General features: G+C 50.5%; 1 protein-coding gene across 4 annotated transcripts in view; it reads right to left on the reverse strand.

Moving 5' to 3' along the window:
• Positions 1-18293, reverse strand: part of GPR161 (G protein-coupled receptor 161) — a 48252-nt gene extending 29959 nt beyond the window's left edge. The window contains exons 1-2 of one of the 4 annotated variants that reach the window (XM_042976206.1): positions 18063-18293; positions 16751-16877 (exon numbers count right to left, since the gene is read on the reverse strand). In XM_042976206.1, coding sequence (XP_042832140.1) covers positions 16751-16766 — 16 coding nt within the window. In that variant the 5' untranslated portion in view covers positions 16767-16877; positions 18063-18293. Of the gene's footprint in view, positions 1-1429; positions 1624-16750; positions 16878-17027; positions 17452-18062 lie in introns of those variants that run through there. The other 3 variants (XM_042976205.1, XM_042976208.1, XM_042976207.1) reach the window with 3 other exon arrangements.
• Between the last annotated feature and the right edge of the window lie 4742 nt (positions 18294-23035).

Raw genomic sequence — 23035 nt, forward strand, 5'->3', positions numbered from 1 at the left:
AAGTCAATGAGTTCATACTTGTACGGTGCTCAGAATAGTGTCTGGAACCACATCAGTGTTTGTTAAATAGATAAAACGGGGAAACTGAGGCTCAGAAAGGTTAAGGGCCTAGTTCAAGAGAACAATAAGTAGTAAACCTGGTCCTGTGGCTGTGAGACTACCGTCTGCCTTCCATCCGTCCACTTAGCCCAGGAGAAGCTTCGGCATGGCGTGGCCTCATCTACATTCCAGATTTCTGACCCACCAACCCCTTCACGGGCCTTCCGTTCCAGCCAGCTATGCTGTGTGCTCTCGTTTCCCATCCTCTTTGCTTCTGCCTGTCCTCTACACGGAATGCTCTCCCCGTTTGTGGTATGGATGAATAAAGATGTACTAAATCTAAGATATGTTCCTGATCTACTGGTCTAATAACTTTATTGAAAGAGGAAAGGAAACAAACAGGTAAATGGGGCAGCGGGAGACTGAAGCCTAAAGAACAAACAAAAAAATATACCAAGTCACGACATGGAATTTGGCAATGATTTCTCGGATGCGACATCAAAGGCACAGGCAGAAAGAAAAAATACAGACAAACTGGACTTCATGAAGATTTAAAAATCTGTACATCCAAGGATACTGTCCACAGAATAAAAAGGCAACCCACAGAATGAGACAAACCATTCGCAAATCACGTATCTGATTAGGGATTAATATCTAGACTATATTAAGAACTCCTAAAATTCAGCCACAACCAAAAACATCCCATGTCCAAAGAAGATATATAAATGGCCAACAGACACATGAAAGATGCTCAGCATCACTGAGCATCATCAAGAGTAAATAAGACGACAAGGAGATACCACCTCATACTCATAAAATGGCTACTATAAGGGGAAAAAAAAACAAAAACAGAAAATAACAAGTCTGGGTGAGGACATGGAGAAATTAGAGCCCTTCTGCACCACTGGTGGGAATGTAAAATGATAGGGGTGCCTGGGTGGCTCAGTTGGTTAAGCGTCCGACTTCGGCTCAGGTCATGATCTCACACTTTGTGGGTTCGAGCCCCGCGTCGGGCTCTGTGCTGATGGCTCAGAGCCTGGAGCCCGTTTCAGATTCTGTGTCTCCTTCTTTCTCTCTCCTCCCCCACATATGCTCTGTCTCTCTCTTCTCAAAAATAAATAAATGTTAAAAAAAATAAAAAATTAAAAAAGCAAGGTCTCTAAGAGATACTCGTACACCCGTGTTCCTAGCAGCATGATGCACACCAGCTAAGTGAAGCAGCCCAAGTCGGCCCTGACTGATGACTTGACAAGCAACCCACATGATGGACTGTTAGCCTCCAGAAGGAGGCTCTGACACAGGCTCCCGCACGGGGGAACCTGGAGGGCCCTATGCTGAGTGAAATAAGCCAGTCAGTCACGCAAGGGCAAATACGCATGGTTCCACTTACACGAGGTGCTCGCAGTAGTCGAAATTACAGCCAGAAGGCAGAATGGTGGATGCCAGGAGCCGGGGGAGGGAGGAAGCTGGTGAATGGGGTTAGTTTTACAAGACGAGGAGCGTTCTGGGGACGGGTGGCAGGAACGGGTGCCCAACGTGATGGCAGTCCATACCGCTGAATCGCGCACTTGAAAATGGCCACGATGGCACGTGCACGGGAGATGTACTTAGCACAATAAACACAGGGAAGAACCTAGTTATCGGGGTTGCTTCTCTTGAACTCCTCTCCCCACAGGGTGTGGAGAGTCACGAAGCGAAGGAGGCAGCGGCTATCTTCAGCCGGTGATGATGACGGTGACAAGGAGGAGGGCCGTAGGCGGCGTCCAGAGTAACCTCCAGGCAGCAGGGGGCGTGGGCCGCGGGCGGGTGACTCCTCACGAGCTCCTCGCCCCGGCGGCCACTTCCGGCGGCCACTTCCGGCGGCCACTTCCGCGGCCGGATGCACTAAAGGCACGCGCCCGTCGCGCTGCACCCTCCCCAGAGCACACGGTGAAACAAAACTCAGCTTCGTGCTCCTCAGACTCCTCTGCGGCCGTTTGGGTCGCGCACGTTGGAGACTGTGAGGCACACCGCGTACTAAGCCAACTGGGACTCGGAGCCACACACTGTCAGCCGAGTCCTTTCAAAGGGCCACTGGCCTCCCTCCCAGGCCGCCGTCGGCAACCCCGAACGCCGCCAGCATCTCCCGGTCAACACGGACGGGGGACGGTCCATCGCAGCCTCCCGGAAAGTTGGCCAACAGCCAGCTGAAGCCGCGACGAAGACAACTCCCCAGGGGAGAGTCCTAGGTCCCGAGAGAAAAGCGCTTTAGGGAGAGGAAGCAGCAGCGGTTTCACCACAGCTCTGGGCAAAACATTCAGGAGCCTGAAGGTGGAGCACGACCCGACCAGAGAGACGCCCAGCTGGACGCAAGGCAGCGGTCTCTCCTCTGCCAGGCCACCGGCCACCCCGGCCTTCACCACAGATTCCCCCCCGGGGGGGGGGGCGGGGGACAAGGGCAGACACGCCAGCTTTTCCAGGGCAGGCTCGGGAAAGCCTCCACAGCACTGGCCCACGGCCACCCTGCCTGGAGCTGGGATCCCGGCAGCTCTGGGAGGCGAAGCTGGGTCACCCCAGGTCAGGACACCCGAGGCTGCTCCTCTTACCTGACGCTGCGGCCAGAGGTGGCTGTGCTGGGCCAAGGGTCTGGTCAAGATCCCCTGCTCAGGCAGAGAGGCGCCAATGCCACTCCCGACTCAATATACCCAACTGGCTACTCGACAGCTCCAGTCGGACGTCACGGGCATGGCAAGCCGAGCACGTCCGAAACCGGACTTCAGATCTCTCAGACCTGCCCGTTCCACATTCTTCCTCATCTCCTGTTGTGGTTCCCCCATCCTCCCACGCCCTAAACCTGGGAGTCACTCCTGACTCCTCACTTTCTCTCGCTTCTCCTATCTGGTTCATGAACAAATCTACGGGCTCTAATTTTGAAATGTTTCTAGAATTCAACTATGTCTGACTATCTCTGCTACCATCACTCCCGCCCAGGCTTTGTTGTATCTTCTCGGGATTACTAAAATAGCTTCCTCGCTGGCCTACCTGCGTCTGCCACTGCCCCCATTCTCAACACAGTCCCCAGATGAGCCTGTTCAAACAGAGGTGAGAACAAATGAGCAAGCCACGGCTTTATTCAGAACGCCAAAAAGGATCCCCAGATCACTGAGAACATGCCCCGCAGTTTCCTACGTGATCTGGCTCTCCCTTACTGCTCCAACCTCATAATAAAAATCGCTTTTTACACCCACTCCAACCACACTGGCTTCCTATTTCACAGACACATCTGTCTATTTCACAGACACATCGGCCTATTTCACAGACACATCAAGCATGCATCTACCTCAGGGCCTTTGTACTTGCTGCTTCCTATGCCCGGAATGCCCTCAGCCCAGAGTTCTTTGTAAGTTGCTCTCCCACTCGAAGTCTTAACTTAAATCACCTTTTTGGCATGGCATTCCCACCCGCACACTACCTTTCATACCCCTCTCCCATACTCTGTGGCCCCATTCTCTTCCTTACTTTTTCTCCTTAGTGCACATGTACATACTCGTTAATCTGTTAATGCCTTTCTCTCCCACGAAACTGTATATGCTCCATGAGTGCAAGGAATTCTGGCCTACAAATTTCTTCACTGGCATCCAGAACAGTGACTGACAACGAACAGGTACACAATATACGTGATAAATAACTGAATATATGAATGAGCCACGGGACACTGGGCATCCTGGCACAGCAGGCATTTCTGGCTCTGTAGACCCAGCAGCCACTATTCATTATCCAGTCGATACCCCCTTTCCCCTCTCAACACAACTCTCACTTGACACGGGGCACTAAACGTGCCCACGAAAACAGACTCCCTATACAGAGCCTGAGCGGCCATCAGACCCAGTTTCAATCAACAAATGTCTACAACGTGGCCAAAGGCTATCCACTTCCTGGGGGACAGACCCAGCTATGGCTCCCGCCCTTTTTCCTTTCCCCTCCCTCCCGACTGGAACTCAAACCCGATGCTCACAAGTGAGGCAGCCACCTTCTGACCAGGTAGCTGGAAGTCCCAATGCAATCAGTTTGTGGCCCAAACCACATACCGAACTGCGAGGCCTCCGTGCCCAGGCATGCCAGTCAACCACTTTTTGGTTAAGTCCTTGTAGTACAGTCTCCCCTGCACGCCACGTACAGGAACGCTAACTTGACACGTAGGTCAAAGGTGAGAAGAGCGACGTAGAGGAAGGCAAACCCTGCTGTGCGTGAATGTTACGGTGCAATCCGATTGCTGGTAAGAACTGGTGCCGTGGGGTCTTCGTCCATCTGTCCGTCTTCTTCTCCCACCTGCCCCGTCCCCTTCCCCTCGACCCCACAGTGATCCTAACTCGTTCGCCCTTTTCCATGATAACTCTATACAGAGTCAAAGACTCTAAGCAGTAGGAAGAGAGGGCCTCCACTAAAAAGTTCTCTTCCAGGGGCGCCTGGGTGGCTCAGTCGGTTGAGCGGCCGACTTCGGCTCAGGTCATGATCTCGCGGTCCGTGAGTTTGAGCCCCGCGTCGGGCTCTGTGCTGACGGCTCAGAGCCTGGAGCCTGTTTCAGATTCTGTGTCTCCCTCTCTCTGACCCTCCCCTGTTCATGCTCTGTCTCTCCCTGTCTCAAAAATAAATAAAAATGTTTAAAAAAAAAATTTTTTTTTTAATTAAAAAAAAAAAAAAAGTTCTCTTCCAAAAGGGCACTAAAAGCTGAGCTAATCCTTGGAAATGCCTCATGTTGGATAGCTGAGTTTTATGAATTGATGGGGCTTTTTTCACCTTAAAATAGCAAAACTCTTTATTTTAAACCTTTAAGCAAAATTATGAAAATCTAGCATACGTTTCTGTATATTTTAAAACAAAGGACACGAAACATAGTAATTTTCATGACGATGGCGCAAGGCCATTAAGTACCAAGATAAATGGAATTTTGATTTGGAAAAGACCTTAGAGATCAATTCTAATGCAACTGCCTTCTTCTGAAACCTCAGGGAAGACTGTTACACTCGCCCAGTGACTCAGCAGGTGAATTTCCACCGTGAGCCATCGATGCAGGATCAGAAATACAGTGATTCCCTCCAGTTAGATGAGGTAAGGGTATATCCTCTTACACCAGATACGCCTTTAAATTCTCTACTTCCTTCTTACACTTTCTCTGCAACTTTTTTCAACTTTCTGCTTCCCCTTTTCCTACACAAAGTATACTTAACTACAGTTTTCCTCGTCTAGCTTATTAAAAGTCTGCAAATATTCTGCAAGAGCAAATAACATCTCAGGGGAGCGCGTCAGTGCAAAGATCTCCAACTAAGGCCTCTGTCATACATATACGTCATTTCCTCCTGTGCCTTTGGGGACAGGTGATTTTCTACTTCTCAACACTCTACGATGTAAGTAACGTAAGAACTGTATGTATACGGCTTAGGTAACTCTAGCATGTTCCAGAAAAACAGGGACCCCTGAAACAGCTCAGAGCTCAGTATCTAATTTTAGTATTTTTTAAGTAGTAAGAGGGAAACTGCTGAATTTAAAAGCTAAGGTTGTTGAGCCCCACTGAATTTTATGCCACCAGAACGCTGGATGTAGCAGTTAAATGTATACTGGACGTCTAACAATTTCCAAAAGGCCAAGCTTAGAAAGTAAGAACCTTTTGAAGAGACTACAGGTACATGTGCAGAAGATATCTGCACAGGCCTGTAAAACAAGGCAGAGTGTTACTTGTTCTTGGCTACCTTGATTCTTTAACTTTTATTTCCTCTATAAACTATCCTATCACACATCCTCTAAGTCATGAATTCCCAAACTGCAGGTGGCAGTTAACTGTGGACCAAATAAATAATGTCTCGCACACACGTGAACTATTATGCTTCAAATGTCTATAGGTGCTACTGTGGTCAATACAATTAAAATTCGTTTTCACATAGTTATTGATTCAAAGCAACTTTTTGTATTTGAAGCAACACGTGTTCTCCAGCTGAAGTGATATTAAAAGGGGAGGCAGATCGGGGCTCCTGGGTGGCTCAGGCGTCTGACTCTTGATTTCAGCTCAGGTCAAGATCTCACGGTTCTTGGGATCAAGCCCTGGGTCAGGTGGGATTCTCTCTCCCTCTCTCTCAAAATAATAAACTTTTTTTTTTTTTTTAGGTGGGGGCAGGGGAGGTGGATCCACGCACCCTGGAAAAGCTTGGAGATCACTACGATAACCCATTCCAGGCCCCTGACCTCCTCACTGCCACTTACGTGAATAACATCTAGCTCAAGGTCCATCTACATCAAGAGCAAAATTCTGAAAAAAACCTTTCTGGAACATTCCACCCTCACAGTGACCCTTCCTACCTCTTACCATGTCAAGTTTTCCTTTTACACGTTCGTTATCCTCTCAGACATGCCTGTCTTAACACGAGTTTTCATTTTAGGTAAGGAGACTTCCTCCTCCAGGAAGCTTATTAGTTCTTCTTCAGTTTCCCCTTTGTATTCCCAACAGCACTTTGCATGTGGGAGAAAATATTTTATATGCCCCCTACTCTTTAATATCTACTTCGATCTGATATTCAGTAGAAAAAATCGTTTCTGGAATCCTGACGAAACCTAGGTTTGAATTTCACATGACCATGTGCATGTCTCCTAACCTCTCTGAGCCTGAAATTCTCCATGAGGAAAGAGACAGTAGAATTAACCTACTTTATGTGATCGTCCAGAGGAATGTATGACCTAGCCGCAGCAGCTAGGCAATGGAAAGAAATAAAAGGCATTCAAATTGAAAAGGAAAAGGTAAAACTCACTATTGGCAGATGACATGATACTATATATAGAAAGCTCTTAAGACTCCACCAAAAAAAATATTTTTTTAAGTTTATTTATTTATTTTGAGAAAGAGAGAGAAAGCACAAGTCAGGGAAGGGCAGAGAGAGGGAGAGAGAGAGAAGCCCAAGCAGGCTCTGAGCTATCAGCGCAGAGCCTGATGCGGGCCTTGGAATTCACAAACCATGAGATCCTGACCTGAGCCAAAGTCAGATGCTTAACTGACTGAGCCACCCAGGCACCCCTCCACCAAAAAACTTAAAACTAATAAGTTCAGTAAATTCGCAGGATACAAATTAACATACAGAAGTCAGGTGCATTTCTATACACTAATAATGAGCTATCAAAAAGGGAACTTAAAAAAAAAAATCCCATTTAGGGGCGCCTGAGTGGCTCAGTCGGTTGAGCGTCCGACTTCGGCCCGGGTCATGATCTTGCGGTTCGTGAGTTCGAGCCCCGCGTCGGGCTCTGTGCTGACAGCTCAGAGCCTGGAGCCTGCTTTGGATTCTGGGTCTCCCTCTCTCCCTCTGCCCCTCCCCTGCTTGCACTCTCTCTCTCTCTCAAAAATAAATACAACATTTAAAAACAAAATCCCATTTATAACTGCATCAAAAACAATAAAATACCTCAGAATAAATTTAACCAAGGAGCTGAAAGACCTTTACCCCGAAAACGATAAAACACTGATGAAAGAATCATCTTCAGATGACACAAATAAATGTAGAGATGTACCATGCTCACGGACTGGAAGAATTAACACTGTTAAAACATCCATGCCACCCAAACAATCTAGAGATTCAATGCAATCTCCATCAAAATACTACAGGAAAAAAGAAAAAGCAATGTCATCTTTCACAGAACTGAAACAATGAATCCTAAAATGGACCCAATGGATTAAGGACATAAATGTAAGAACCGAAACCTAAAACCGAAACGTAAAAACTCTTAGAAGGAAACACAGGCAGTAAGTTCTTTCACGCTAGTCTAAGCAGTATCTTTTTTTTTTTAATTTTTTTTTTTTAATGTTTATTTACTTTTGAGACAATGCGAGAGACAGAGTGCAAACAGCGGAGGGGCAGACAGAGGGAGACACAGAATCTGACGCGGGCTCCAGGCTCTGAGCTGTCAGCCCAGAGCCCGACGCGGGGGCTGGAACTCACGAACCGTGAGATCATGACGTGAGCCGAACGAAGTCGGACGCTCAACCAGCTGAGCCACTCAGGCGCCCCATAATTTATTAATTTTTTAATTTACATCCAAGTTAGTTAGCATACAGTGCAATAACGATTTCAGGAGTAGAATCCAGTGATTCATCCCCTACATGTAATAAGCAGTAGCTTCCTAAAGCAGTCACCTCAGGCCAAGAACAACTAAAGTTAACTACATGGGGCTACACCACACTAAAAAGCTTCTGCACAGGGAAGGAAACCATCAACAAGGCAACCCACAGCAATCCTAGTTGCAAATCATCAAGGGCTTCATATCCGAAATACACAGACACAGCTTAACGTCAAAAAACCAAACAGCCTGATTACAAAACGGGCAAAGGACTGGAGCAGACATTATTCTGCAGATGACAGCCGGACGGCAAGAGGCACGTGAAAAGATGCTCAGCGTCACTCAGCATCAGAGCAAATCAAAACCACAAGGAGCGATCACCTCACACCCGTCAGAACGGTCAGTATCAAGAAGACAAAAACAGGCGCTGGCGAGGAGTGTGGAAATACGGGAAACCTCGCACCCTGTGGGTGGGAATATAAACTGATGCGGCCACTGTGGAAAACAGTATGGGGCGGCGGGGGCGGGGGGGTCCTCAAAAAATAAAAATCGCACTACTACACGATCCGGCAATTCCACTTTGGGGCATTTACCTGAAGAAGACGGAAACACCAATTCAAAGAGAACTGCGCACCTTTATGTTGACTGTAGCATTATTTGCAAGAGGCAAGATACAGAAGCGCCCAAGCGGCCACCCACCGATGAATGGGGTAAGGAAGACACAGCACATACAGAAATAACGGAAGAGTGCTCCGCCGTAAAAAAGAATGACATCTTGCCGTTTGAGACAACATGGATGGACGCAGAGGGCATTACGCTACATGAGCTAAGTCAGAGAAAGAAAAGGTCACAGTACTTCACTTCTACGTGCAATCTAAAAGCAAAACAACACACACCCACGAAGCAGAAACAGACTCAGACGGGAAACCGTGGGCTAGCAGGGCGGGGAGGCTGGAGGGGCCGGCGAAACAGGCGAAGGGGATTAAGGGGCACAAACTTCTAGTCACAGAAGAAGTAAGTCACTGAGATGTAATGTGCAGCATAGGGAATATAGTGAGTAACTGTGTGTGGTGACGGACAGTCACTGGACTTACTGGGGGGTCATTTCGTACCAGGAAAAAGCAATGTACGTGGAAACCTGTGAAAGCAGGTAGTGTCCTGGCTGTCAGGGAATAAAACTTAAAAAATGTTTAAGCTACTTAAGATACGAAAAGAAGACTCCATTCTTTTCTCTCCCCTTCAAATTTTAAGGACCGCCTAAGACATTTCACTTGACCGCTTAAATGGATGACACACAGGACAAAGGACGCACTGCAAATGGAAATGGCTGGGGCTCCACGGGGACGGTGCTCAGGGCTTCAGGACTTGAACCTGACTGCTCCATCACTGCAGGAGGGGGGGCTCCCACCCAGCCGGAGTCGCTTCAGTGACTAGCAATGCGAGTGCCCCGGCTGAGTCGGGGTGGCGGGCCCTCAGCTGAGGTTCCATGCACAGCACCCTACCCTGAAAGAGAAAATCTCATTTTTTTTTTTTTTAATTTTTTTTTCAACGTTTTTTATTTATTTTTGGGACAGAGAGAGACAGAGCATGAACGGGGGAGGGGCAGAGAGAGAGGGAGACACAGAATCGGAAACAGGCTCCAGGCTCCGAGCCATCAGCCCAGAGCCTGACGCGGGGCTCGAACTCACGGACCGCGAGATCGTGACCTGGCTGAAGTCGGACGCTTAACCGACTGCGCCACCCAGGCGCCCCGAAAATCTCATTTTTTAAGGGAGTGTCAGGATGCCTGGGGAAGGTCTGAAAATGCCCACACAGAAGACTCTAGGTAACAATCAAACGCAATCACTACTCCAATATTTTACATCAGTGTTTCTCAAAGGAAGGGCGCTCTGCCTCCCCCCCACCCCAGGGAGGAGTCTCTGGAAATGCCCAGGGACATTTTTGGGTGTCACATCTCAGGGGACAGCTCTGGCATGTAAGGCCAAGGACACTGCTAAAGACCCCCTGATGCAGAGGGTAGCCCCCACAACAAAGAATTGCCCAGCCCAAGACGTCGACAGCACGGAGCCTGAGAAATCCTGTTCCACCGCAGTACTTTGGGTTTACTGCATGTACTTGACGAACAGATCGAAGGAAAATAAAACAACTCTCTCCCTAAAACACACACACACACACACACACACACACGCACGCACACACACACACGCGTGTGCGCATGCGCTCCAAGAAGAAGAGATGAAAACTATGCAGGGAATAAGGGTAAGATTACTTCCATCACAAGAGAAACAATGGTATCATGTTAATTGGTTTTTACTCTCGATCATTTGTTTTATTCGTAATCCTCCCGGAGCCCAGCACACTAGCTAAACTCATACCGCTAAAATTGAGAATGTTATTTCTGAACGTGTAAAAAAATTTTTTGATGTTTACTTATTTTTGAGGGAGACAGAGCGTGAGCAGGGGAGGGGCAGAGAAAGAGGGAGACACCGAACCCGAAGCAGGATCCGGGCTCCGAGCTGTAGCACAGAGCCCGACGCGGGGCTCGAACTCAGAAACAGCAAGATCATGACCTGAGCCGAAGTCAGACCCTGAACTGACCGAGCCACCCAGGCGCCCCTATTTTTACATGTTTTAAAGTAATATCATTTCTGAATCCTTTTTTTCTGCTGACCATATCTGAGACACATGCCGTCACAGATAGCCCTGCTGAATAAAGGATGTCCCCTCCCACCCTTACCATCCTGCTGCTGGTTCCTGGGCACTGCCTGCTTCCCCCTTCCCAGCCCTCACTCAGCCACCCCTAAGAAGGTTTCCTGAATACCTACTCTGTGCCAAGCTGGGACACAGCACTGGGACACAGCACGGAGCAAGGTACCAAAATCTCTCCTCTCCTGGAGCTTTGTGTGGGGTATAGCTTTGTGCGAGCTTCACAGGGAAGGGGACACAAACGGTAAACAAACAGACAATGAATATACAAAATAATTCCAGATGGTGCCAGGTGCTATGAAGAAAGCTACCAGGGGAAAGAAGAAGGAATGGGTGACTGGGCTGGGAGTGGGTAGTCAGAAAGTCTCTCCAGGTGACATCTGATCAGAACAGAAAACAGTGCAAAGGAATTTCAGGCTAGGGAAGAGCCTGTGCAAAGGCCCTGAGGCAGAATGAGCTTTAAGGCATGCAGACTACCCAGTAAGGGGCAGACTACTGAGGACTCCGTGGCCGTGGTGAGGACTATGGATGAGAGCCCATGTGTGACGGAGGCCCCTGGAGGGATGTGACCGACCTGTTTTAAAGGACCACTCTTGCTACAGGGTAAAGAACAGATGTAGGGCGAGCACAGAGGCAGGGACACCGGTTAGCCCAGGTAACAGGTGAAGGCTTGGACAAGGGTTATGGTAACGAAGTGGTCTGAAATGAGCAGATGCGTTTATCTCCAACCTTTCAGAGCTAGGAGCGGCCACAGGAGCAACCCGGCACAGCCGTGTTATCTTACAGACGATGAAACCAAAGCTCAGTCACATATGTAATTACTGGCAGAGCCCGGATGTCCTGACTGCCCTCACCACACCTCTGCCCTTCCTGGCCGTCCTGGGACTGGGCGGGGAGTGCAGGAGACGGGCAGGAATAGGAATCCTCTAGAGGGCAGGCGCAGTCAAGTGTAACATAAATGACTGTCTTGGGGCGCCTGGGTGGCTCAGTCAGTCAGTTGAGCGTCTGACTTCTGCCTAGGTCATGATCTCGCCATTCTGGAGTTCGAGCCCTGCTTGGGCTCTGTGCTGACAGCTCAGAGCCTGGAGCCTGCTTCAGAGTCTGTGTCTCTCTCTCTCTCTCTCTTTCTCTCTCTCTCTCCCCCTCCCCCACTCATGCTCTCTCTGTCTCAAAAATAAAAATAAAATATAAAAATAAATGACTGTCTTGCTTTGGACAAGGATGACCTCCTCGCCAAATCCAATGGGTCCTTCCTTGAACTCCCCCAGCACCTGATGCCTTCGACTAAGTCATTTTCCTCTGAGACGCCCCCCTCCCCCGCTGCCGCTCTCTCCTGCTTCTCCCTCCTTCTATTCCTTTCCAAGCTTACTGACCTGCAGTCGCCCTACCCGTGTCACTACTACTGCCCAGGGGCCACTCCTTCTCCGTCTGCAGAGGAAATCAACTGCTCCCTTTGCTCTGGGGGTTGCCCCTGAGTTTCCTCTGCAGAGTCACCCTTTCCAGACCCGGAGTTCATGTGTCTTCATGGACGTGACACGATTTATGCCTCGCCCATCAGTACATTCCAAACCCCTCTGACCCACTTTATGACTCGGTCTGTGAGACGTACGGGCCTGGTGGTGGGGTAGCTGGGAGACAGACAGCTCCCCTCTCCCGCGGGATTCGCACTGGCATCACCCCCTAGCCATCGTGAGCGGGGAGCCTGAGACCAGAGCAGGTAAGAAAGTGAGTCCTGATGAAATCATTTGAACCTGGAACCCAGGCCTGAAGTCAGATACACTCTGGAGCTTTTTTTAAGTTTGTTTGTTTGTTTTGAGGGCAGAGAAGGACAGAGAAAGACACAGAACCCGAAGCAGACTCCACGCTCGGCAGGGAGCCCGACACGGGGCTCAATCCCACAACCCCGGGATCATGACCTGCGCCAAAATCAAGGGCCAGATGCTCGACCAACTGAGTCACCCAGGCGCCCCCACTCTTGAGCTTTTTGGGGATGTGAGCCAATAACTTTCCTTTCTGCTTAAGCCAGTGTGAACTGGATTTTCCACCACTTGTAGAAGGAAGAGTCCCGCCTGAGACCTCCTCTCTCTCTGTACGCGCTCTCTATACCCCCGTAAACAGGGATGACTCCGAAATCTCCATCTATATCGCTCTTCAGAGCTCCAGATTCATATCCACCCGCCTAGTAGGTGTTTCCTCCCATACTTTCCTCCCATACTCCCTTCCTGCCACACCCAGGCACCTCAGCAAGAACATGTGCAAAATGGAATTCGTCCTCTCTGCTCCTACTGTTTCTACCACCTCCATATGCTATTCCTCGTGTTTTTCACTATCCTAGAAAAAACATCACCACCCGCCCCAAGCACTCAAGACAGAAACCCAGGGCATCGGAGAGTACTCTTGCTAGGTAATCCTGATGGGGCTAAGGCCCCGACTGACACGAGCCACGGGACCTGGGGGAGATTCGTGAACATTTCTGAGCCTTGGATCTTCTTTCATACGGGCTTGCTAGGTGTCAGTGAGATGCCGTATGTAAAGCAACGCGTGCTGGTCACTTCCGTTCCCCGTCACGGACACGTAGTGCCTCCCTAAATTCTGACTCACAACTTCATCGGCCACTGTCATTACCCCGGCCCAGGGCCTCGCTATCTTTGCCCTCGATGACTACCGGACATTTCTATCTCATCTCCTTCCCACCCTCCAGCGTTGCTGGACCGGCTGACTCCTAACCAGCCTGGTCACGCCATGCCAGGCTGGGCCACCTGCAGAACGTATCACGGACACGCCCTCCACTGCGGCCCTCCTGAATCGCTCGCTCACGGTTCTCCAAATATACCCACTGCTGTACCTCGCTCCCCTGATTTTGCACGGAAACGTGTCCGCTGTCGGAATGCCCATTCTCCCTCTTCCCCTGCCTAGTGAAGAGCTCTCCCTCTTCCCCCGCCTAGTGAAGAGCTCGTCCTTAACGCTCGAGGAAAATGATCCCTCTAAAAACGAAAGACAAGAGGGATGCCACATTGGCTAACGAGGCTCACAGGCAAATTCAAACCCTGTCTTCCCTGGTGTCAGTGAGGAGGGAACCTGAGAAAAAGGGAATAGGGAAGACACAATACTTTAAAATAGTGTTAAATGAGAAAAAAAAAAAAAGCAAAGAGAACAGAGAGGAAAGAGAAAACGTAAGAAGTTAGTCTTGCGATTGGAGAGGACTTCCTAAGCAAAACAAAAAACTTGGTGGGGGGGGGTCACAGAAAAGTGATTCAGACCCAATCATGTAAAAAGTCATCACTTCTGCACAAAGGTACAGTTACATAAAGCTAGGGAGGAAAACATAAAAGGCAAAATATCTGATTTATTAACAAGAAAAGAAAGTCCAGGATTTAGAGACAGCCTCAAAAACTGATGAGATCACAAACAATTCAACAGAAAAACTGAAAAGGATTTCATGGGCAGTTTGAAGGAGTGTAAATTGACTAAGCTTTTTTTCAGTGTAAGCTTGGGAAAACCTAAAATGCACAGAACTTTGGTATGGAATGATCTCGAAGACATAGGTTTTGTTTTGCTTTGTTTTAAGACCGTAAGCAGAATAGGGTATATTGTATGCTACCGTATTTTTTTCTTTTAGAGGGAGAAAACACAAGACACATTTTATTTGCCTACAGATGCATAGGCTAACTCTAGATGAATACACAAAAACTGGCAAAATTCATTATATCCAAAATAGGGAAAGAGAGGGCTGAGATAGGACAGAGATACTACCCTTTTATACCCTTTGAATGTCGTGCTTTATTGTTTTGTTTTGTTTTTTAATTTTTTTTTTCAACGTTTTTTATTTTATTTTTGGGACAGAGAGAGACAGAGCATGAACGGGGGAGGGTCAGAGAGAGAGGGAGACACAGAATCGGAAACAGGCTCCGGGCTCCGAGCCATCAGCCCAGAGCCTGACGCGGGGCTCGAACTCACGGACCGTGAGATCGTGACCTGGCTGAAGTCGGACGCTTAACCGACTGAGCCACCCAGGCTCCCCGAATGTCGTGCTTTAGAAATACTACCTATCCCCAAATACAGTACCCCAAATACTACCCATCCCCAAACGAGTAAACCTAAAAGTTAGTAAATAAATTCAATCTCTTGTCTGCACCATCTCCAGATCCCAATAAACAAAGGGAATTTTGCTTAAATAAATGTTTAAAGTAACATACCTTCACCAGCTTCACTTGTAGGAATAGGTTTTATCCAGAAATACTCCCGTGTACACCAGATCTTGGGGGTGCATCCCTGCCCTGCGGCCAGAGGCTTTGGACAGGCCCTTCTCCCCGCTGGACCCATTTCTCCAGCGCTGCCCGCAGCCCCCTTGTACAACCCCCGGTGCGTGCCCGGGACCCAGCCGGGAAGGGCCGAGCTCCCTCCAGGAAGTGGGGCGGGGGGGGGGGGGGGAGCGGGGGGGCTCACACTGCACTCGGGGACAGACATGGGTGGAGGGTGCCTGGGTAGCTCAGTCAGTTAAGCGTCTGACTCTCGGTTCGGCTCAGGCCACGGTCTCACAGTTCATGAGTTCGATCCCTGCCTCGAGCCCGCCTGGGATTCTCTCTCCCTCTCCGTCTCTCCTGCTCTCTGTCTCTCAAAATAAATAAACTTAAAAAAATATATAAGTATCAATAAACAATGTATTGCATATTCACCCGGATTTCCAGACTCGGGGGGCATATACTTAGGCCCTGAAGAAGGCCTAGAAAATAATACATTTGCGGTGGTTACCTCTGAGGTGAGGAGAGGGAGTGGAGGGAACTTTATTTTCCTATACACGTCCTGTATTTTATTTTCCTATACACATCTATATTTTAAAAAATCTTTCATAATGACTCATGTTTATGAAAAAGCTACCACACTCTAGATATGCTCTCTATTTTTAAAAAAAATTTTTTTTAACGTTTTTATTTATTTTTGAGATAAAGACAGACAGAGCATGAACGGGGGAGGGGCAGAGAGAGAGGGAGACACAGAATCGGAAGCAGGCTCCAGGCTCTGAGCCATCAGCCCAGAGCCCGACGCGGGGCTCGAACTCACGGACTGCGAGATCGTGACCTGAGCCGAAGTCGGACGCTCAACCGACCGAGCCACCCAGGCGCCCCGATATGCTTTCTATTATTCACCCAGGGACGCCGGTTTGTAAGTGGCAGGCTGACTTCAGATTGTGCTCTGGATACAGGGCTCTCTCACCGGTCACTTGAGTGAAAAACACACACACCACCAAACGTGCCCCCTTCATGTCTTACCCCCCATCACAGAGAAAACGCCTTCCTTTAGGCTCCCAGCTTCCCCGAACGCATCTGCCCTGAAGGCCTGCTGCGCCCATAACTGGCCACAGAAACAGGTAGCGAGCAAGTTGCAAGCATTCTCTTGGCGTAAGACTAGACTCCAAGGAGACTGACACTGGCTGAACGAATGAGGGGCTGAGTCATTAAGTCAGTCCTCCCTCCAAACTCCAGCCAGCCCTGCTGGCTACCTCCAGTTCTGTTGTCGTTTCTTTTTTTGATTCTCAAAGGAAAACAGCTAGAAGACAGCCCCCCCACCACCCCCCCCCACTCCAGCCACGCTTCATCGCTTCTTAGAATGACAGCAACTTCTTCCTAAGGTCCAACCCAGAAGCTGTCGGCTGGCAGTCTGCAGGCAAACACCAGCCGGCACCTATAATCTGCTTGCCCTGCGTATTTTGAAAAGGGGTTTGAATTCGTTACTAGCTTTAAAAACATGAGATCCTTTTCCGTAACAATTTACAGCTTCCTCCCCCAAATTCAGGTCAAGCAACAAGGGGCTGGAGCTGTCTCTTCACAGGGAGGCGTGCCCCCCACCAGCCCACCTGCCTGCCTGCCCTCCTCTACAGGCAGGCCTCCTGACTGGCCCAGCCCGCAGCAGAGTTTACACTACAGAACCGTACCTCCTTTGGCGGACATGTAGGTCAGTTCCAGTTCAGCCCATGCTGTCTTTCACGGAACCCAAACAAAGAGCTCAACCCCTCTGACGACACGGTCCTCCTTCGTCTCTGATACTCCCACCATGCAGGGCTGCAACGCAAAGAGAAGGATATGAGTACATGAGGTCGTGGATTTAGCTCCTAAAATGCCAAGCGGGTCTCTCTTTGAGGGGGTCCCTAATCTCCTCGCCGTGGCGGTGGAGCTTTGGGACAGGGAGAAGTCCTGAGTTCGAGGACCCACCTGGATGACGGAGTCGACATTAAAAGTACTGCCAAGTCAAAAAACCTGAGTTTGATTCCGGCTCCTTGTTGCTGGGCCAAGTACTTAGCTCTCTTGAGTCTGTTTCTCCACCTATAAAATGGGCTGATAGCACTTCACAGGGCTGTTAAGTGAATGAAATTTTTAAAAAGTGTATACGATCGTGCTTATAAACAGCTTACAACTACAAAATAAGATAGGTGTGGACTAGAACAAGAGGGGAGCTGTGGGAGAAGTGACAGAAAGGGGTGACACAAATCCCAGTTTTAAAGAAAGGTGGATGAAGAGCCCGTGGCTGTCTGATCTGAGGTCCCTCCTGCCTCCTCTTTCTGCCTTGAGCTCTGGGAAATGCCTCTCCTCACCTGTCTCATGGCTGCAGTAAGGGAAAGTCACTTTTTCCCCATGCAGTAGCCCCCGGCAGCTCATTTTCAGGGACAGGGAGGAAGGCTGGACTGAACTGGTCGCTGCGGGCTGGGGAGGAGGCCCGGTGATGTCCTCCCCAGCCAGGAACACGCTGAGATAGGCGTGCCTGTCGTTACCATCATCCCCATTGGACACATCAAGGCACTGAGGTCCTTTCCCTCCAAAACCACCCCACCTCCCGACTTCACAGGGAGGAAGATCAAATGACCTTCTTTGGAAAGCACTTCGCAAAAACGGATGAAAGGTACAAGAGCGAACAAAAATAGCCACAGAGATGCGATACAAAGTCATGCCAACGCACGGCCGTGTGGTTACTGGAAAGCAGACCTCTCGGGAGCGCACCAGAGCATCCCAGTTCCCCAACGGACATTCTCATCTCCCACGCCTTTGTCAAGAGGTTGCACGGGGCTGAGGTCTGGCCCAGGAGGCTGGCCAAGTCCCCCCAAAGCTAACCGACTCTCGCTCTGGCAGATGTGGGGGCGGCGGAGGCGCCCATCGCGCCGCTCCAGGGTCGGCCCGGCGACTTCTGAGCGCGCCTCCCGCCCAGGCTCGGGGACACAGCGCCCTGAGCCCGACTGGGAGGGTGGGACTCACCTGGTCCTCACGGATTCCAAAAGGGGGACGACGCCGCTTAGCCCCCCACGCCTATCCCCGAGGGAGGAGTGAGCCCGCCGCCTGGAGCCCCTCCGGGCCGGGTCCCGGGCACGCACTGATGCCCTCCCCTCCAGGGGGTCGTACCAGGGGGCTGCGGGCGGCGCTGCAGAAAAGGGGCGGGCCGGGAGCAGAGCCAGTCCGAAGCCCCCGGCCGCAGGGCAGGGACGCGCCCCCAAGATCTTCCCACAAAGAGCTCCGGCTCCCCACCCGCTGGCGGAGCGCGGCCGGGAGCACAGCTCCCACCCGCCGGGGAGGGGGGGGGGGGCGCGGAGAAAGGAGAGCGCCGTGGGGGCGGGGAGGCGTGGGGAAAGGGGCGTAGAGACCCTCCCCGTCGCGCCCCCGCGCGCGCGCGCGCGCGTGCCCGCCCGCCCCGCCCGGAACTCAGTCCCGCTCGGGCCCGCCCGCCCCGCCGCCCCGCCGCCCCGCGCCCCGCGCCGGGCTCACCGCGCCGCCTCCGCCGCCGCTCAGGGCCCGGCCCGGCCGCCTCCCGCCTCGGCGGCCGCCGCCGCCGCCGCCGCCGCTTCCTTCCTCCCGGCCGCGCTCGCGGACTGGAGGTTTCGGGTTTCAGGCCGCCGAGCCCCGCTTCGCTCCTCCCGCCGCCCCGCCACCAGCACGCGGACCCGGGCGGGCGCAGGCCAAGTAACTTTGCGGCGCCCCCGCCCCTCCTCCGCCGCGCCGCCCCGCCCCCCGCGGCCCCCCGCGGCCCCCCGCGCCCGCGCCGCCGCCCCTCCCCGCCCCCCCTCCCCGCCCCGGCGCGCCCCTCCCCAGCCCCGCGCCCCCGGCTCGGCGGCCGCCCGCCCTCGCGGCCACTTCTTCCCGTCCCTTCCCACGGCCGGCCTCGCCCGCCGCTCTTTGTCTCGCCCTCACCCTCTCGGCTCGCCCCGCTTCGCTCCGGTGGCCCCGACGCGGGCCCTCCCTGACCCCGTCCCTCCGTCCCAGTTTCAGCCGTTGGGACGTCCCCTTTTCCATCTCCCTCTCCATCGCACTCCTACTTTCGGATTCTCCCCCGTGGGTTCCGCACAGCCCCGTTCTCCTCCCCCTCCTCCTCCAGGCTCGCCCTGCACTCCCGCTGGCCTTCCCTTTCCGGCCCACCTTTCCTTCACCCACCCGACGTCTAGGGACAGCTGCCGGGCGCCAGGCGCCGCGCTGAGCCCTGGACACATCCCAGGGAATCGACCTGGAGGCCGGCCTTTGAGGAACCCGCAGCCCTCGAGAGTGAGAGGGTGGATGTAAACAGATCCCTACAGTGTTGCTCTGCTCGCCCGTGAACCACAAGGCCGAGGAGCAATCGTTACAACGCGCAGACCAGAGCGCTGCCCATTCAGAGGACAGAGCATTTCCTTTTCGTAATGTTCCTTTTCCCCCTTCTTCACTCCCCACGTTCTGTGCCGTCCCTAGCCTCCTGGCGTTTTCTACGCAGCAGTCTTAATAAGGGGAAGAAAAGTTGAAGCAAACGGGCGACCTGGAGCGAGGAGGAAGGGAGGAAGAAAACAGGGCAGGAAAAGAATCAGGTCAGAATTTACAAAGTCCAGTTCACCAGACTCCAGCACAAACTGATGCTGCCCCCGGAGCAGGATTTGAATTCCTCTGAAATCCATCTGCTTTGAGGAATGCATTAATTATTCCCTTATCTACAGATTGGCACTGTGGGAGCAATAATTTACTATCTTGCACTTGCCAAACACCCAGCTTGTCTTCAGGGACAGACGGGATAATGGGGAGGGAAAAAGTTAATGGATGCCTTAATATTCCTACGGGATAGATGCTTTACTTGGTCAAAAACCGGAAGCTGAAGCTCCTCTCAGAGTCTAGGTCGCCAGAAAGCCAGATGCTGAAGGAGTTGAAAGCGGTTTGTTCTCCAGAGTATTTTAGACTTATCTAATGAAATACCTGGTTATTACTATTTTTATTTGGACTTGCATTGACTCTGGCACTGGCTAATCTTTGGGACCCTGCGGAGTTATATAACCTTTCCGAATGTCAGTTTATTCTTACGTAAAATAGGCATCCGCATACCTGCCTATCTGTGGAGTTTAAAAAGACAAAACGAGGGGCACCTGGGTGGCTCAGTCGATTGCGCGTCAGACTTCAGCTCAGGTCATCATCTCGTGGTTTGTGGGTTCCAGCCCCGTGTCGGGCTCTGTGCTGACAACTCAGAGCCTGGAGCCTGCTTCAGATTCTGTGTCTCTCTCTCTCTCTCTGCACCTCCCCCACTCGCACTCTCTCTGTCTCTCTCTTAAAAGTCAATAAACACTTTAAAAAGTGTTTAAATAAAAAGATGAAATGAGATTAAGTAGATCATCTGGTGCCATGGAGCCTGAGAGCTAAGCCCTCTTGAAAGCTGGCATTCAAGAAAGGTCTGGAAAGATCTGCCATAGACTGACATGGAGAGAATGAGAAAAACAATTATGGATCTTTTGCCTCCGTATCCACCCATGATACGAGGATGCCCTTCCCTGAACTCCACTGAAAACCTTTTTTTCTCCCGCTCATTATCAAATACATTATTTATCACAAAGGTTTTTCTTCCCATAGCTGATTAGCTCAGAACTTACTGTGCATTCAAAGATAGAAATTGCTGCCAACAAATGCATTTTTTCAATTGCTCTCTTAAGATTTTTCTTCTAATAATACTGAGCTGTGAGCAGTATTCACTCAGATGCAGAGAAGAGATAGAAAAGTTATTTTTTTAAATGTTTGTTTATTTTTGAAAGAGAGACAGCATGAGTGGGGAGGGGCAGAGAGAGAGGGAGACACAAAATCCAAAGCAGGCTCCAGGCTCTGAGCTGTCAGCACAGAGCCCGACTCTGGGCTCCAACCCACATACCGTGAGATCATGACCTGAGCGGAGGGCAGATGCTTGACCGACTGAGCCACCAATATAGAAAACTTACTTCACTAAGTAACACTGTATAGGTGACAGTTGTGTGAAAAACATGCGTGGATTTGGGGTGAGAATGTTTTTCAAGAAAAGAAGAGAAAGATACATGGTAATTTTCTTTTTCCAAGTCGCTTTCATAAGCCACTCCCTTTTGGGGCCCCCAAAAGATTTCTGAACTAAGATAACGAGAGGCTTTGTCCAACTGAATCCTAAATGCTGGCTGAAGAATCGCACGGGTTAAGACATCTTTAAAATGAGCTATCTTTCCAATCCAGCCGTCCACATACAACTAGTCAAAGCAAAATTGTGGAGTATGCTGCCTGTTCTGCATAAAATATTATATCCCCACCCTCGCGGCGCGTGTGTTCGAGCCCCGCGTCGGACTCTGTGCTGACAACTCAAGAGCCTGGAGCCTGCTTCGGATTCTGTGTCTCCCTCTCTCTCTCTGCCCCTCCCCGCCCTCACTCTGTCTCTGTCTCTCTCTCTTCCTCGCAAAGATAAATAAACATTAAAAAACTTCCTTAATAAAAAAAAGAAGAAAAAGATGACAACAAGGACAGTGGAAGATTCGGAGGAGTTAGAACCCTTGCCCGCTGCCGGTGACCATGCACAATGATGCAGCCACCTTAGAAAACAGTTTTTGTTAGTTCCTCAAAATATAAGGCATAAAGTTACCATATGACCCAGCAATTCTACTTTTCGGTATTAAAGCAAGAGAAATAAAAACCTACATTCACACAAAAGTCTATATCAAACAAATTGACAAGTGGATAACAAGATGGGGCTAGCCATACAGTGGACCATTAGTCGTAAAAAGGGATGAAACGCTGACCCCCTGCTACAACACGGGGGAACCTTGAAAACATGAGGCTAAGAAGCAAGACAGAAAGGGCCACATGTTGTATGATTCCGTTTATTTTTTAAAATTATTTTGAATAGGGGCACCTGGGTGGCTTGGTCGGTTAAGCGTCCGACTTCGGCTCAGGTCATGATCTCACGGTCCGTGAGTTCGAGCCCCGCATCGGGCTCTGTGCTGACAGCTCAGAGCCTGGAGCCTGTTTCAGATTCTGTGTCTCCCTCTCTCTGACCCTCCCCTGTTCGTGCTCTCTCTCTGTCTCAAAAATAAATAAAAACGTTAAAAAAATTTTTTTTTAATTATTTTGAATATTCATTTTTGAAGGAGAGAGAGAGACAGCGTGAGCAGGGGAGGAGCAGAGAGGAAGGGAGACACAGAATCCAAAGCGGGCTTCAGGCTCTGAGCTGTCAGCACAGAGCCCCATGCAGAGCTCGAACTCACAAACTATGAGATCATGACCGGAGCCGAAGTCGGACATTTCACCGACTGAGCCACCCAGGTGCCCCTGTATGATTCCATTTATATGAAATATCTAGGACAGGTAAATATAGAGAGACAGAAAGATTAATGACTACCTGGGGCTGAGGGTAGGGTTGTATGAGAAACGACTGCTAACAGTTACAAACTTTCTTGTAAATGTTATAAAATTAGATTATGGTGATGATCACGCGACACTGTGAATACATTAAAAACCAGCGAAGCGTACAATTTAATGGATGAAACTTACGGGATGTATCCTGAGGGTTGCGCAGAATGACCTCTGGCCCAGCTCCGGGAGTGGGCTGTGATTACGGGCACTTTTTAAGCCAGATGCTTGGTTCAGGGGTGGAGACAGGCCTGGGGCCCTTGGGTCAGGATGAAGCCTCAAGGACATACTGCTGAGAATGCTGGGTGGGTGGAACCGAAATTTAAGAAACACAGAGCTGTGAGAAACGGTAGAATTGAGGGCCTGGCTGAATCACGTGATCCTTGACGAAGCCTTCCCTGAAGATGATGTACACCTGGAGGCAATCAATATTATTTTATTGAGCCAATGGGGCTTTAATTTTTGTTATTTGAAATAACAGAAGGCGTGTAGGGGCACCTGGGTGGCTCAGTTAAGCATCCAACTTCAGTTCAAGTCATGATCTCACGGTTTGCGGGTTCGAGCCCCGCGTCAGGCTCCGTGCTGACAGC

Source organism: Panthera tigris, chromosome F3 (genome assembly GCF_018350195.1).
Source record: "Panthera tigris isolate Pti1 chromosome F3, P.tigris_Pti1_mat1.1, whole genome shotgun sequence".
Lineage (NCBI taxonomy): Eukaryota > Metazoa > Chordata > Mammalia > Carnivora > Felidae > Panthera > Panthera tigris.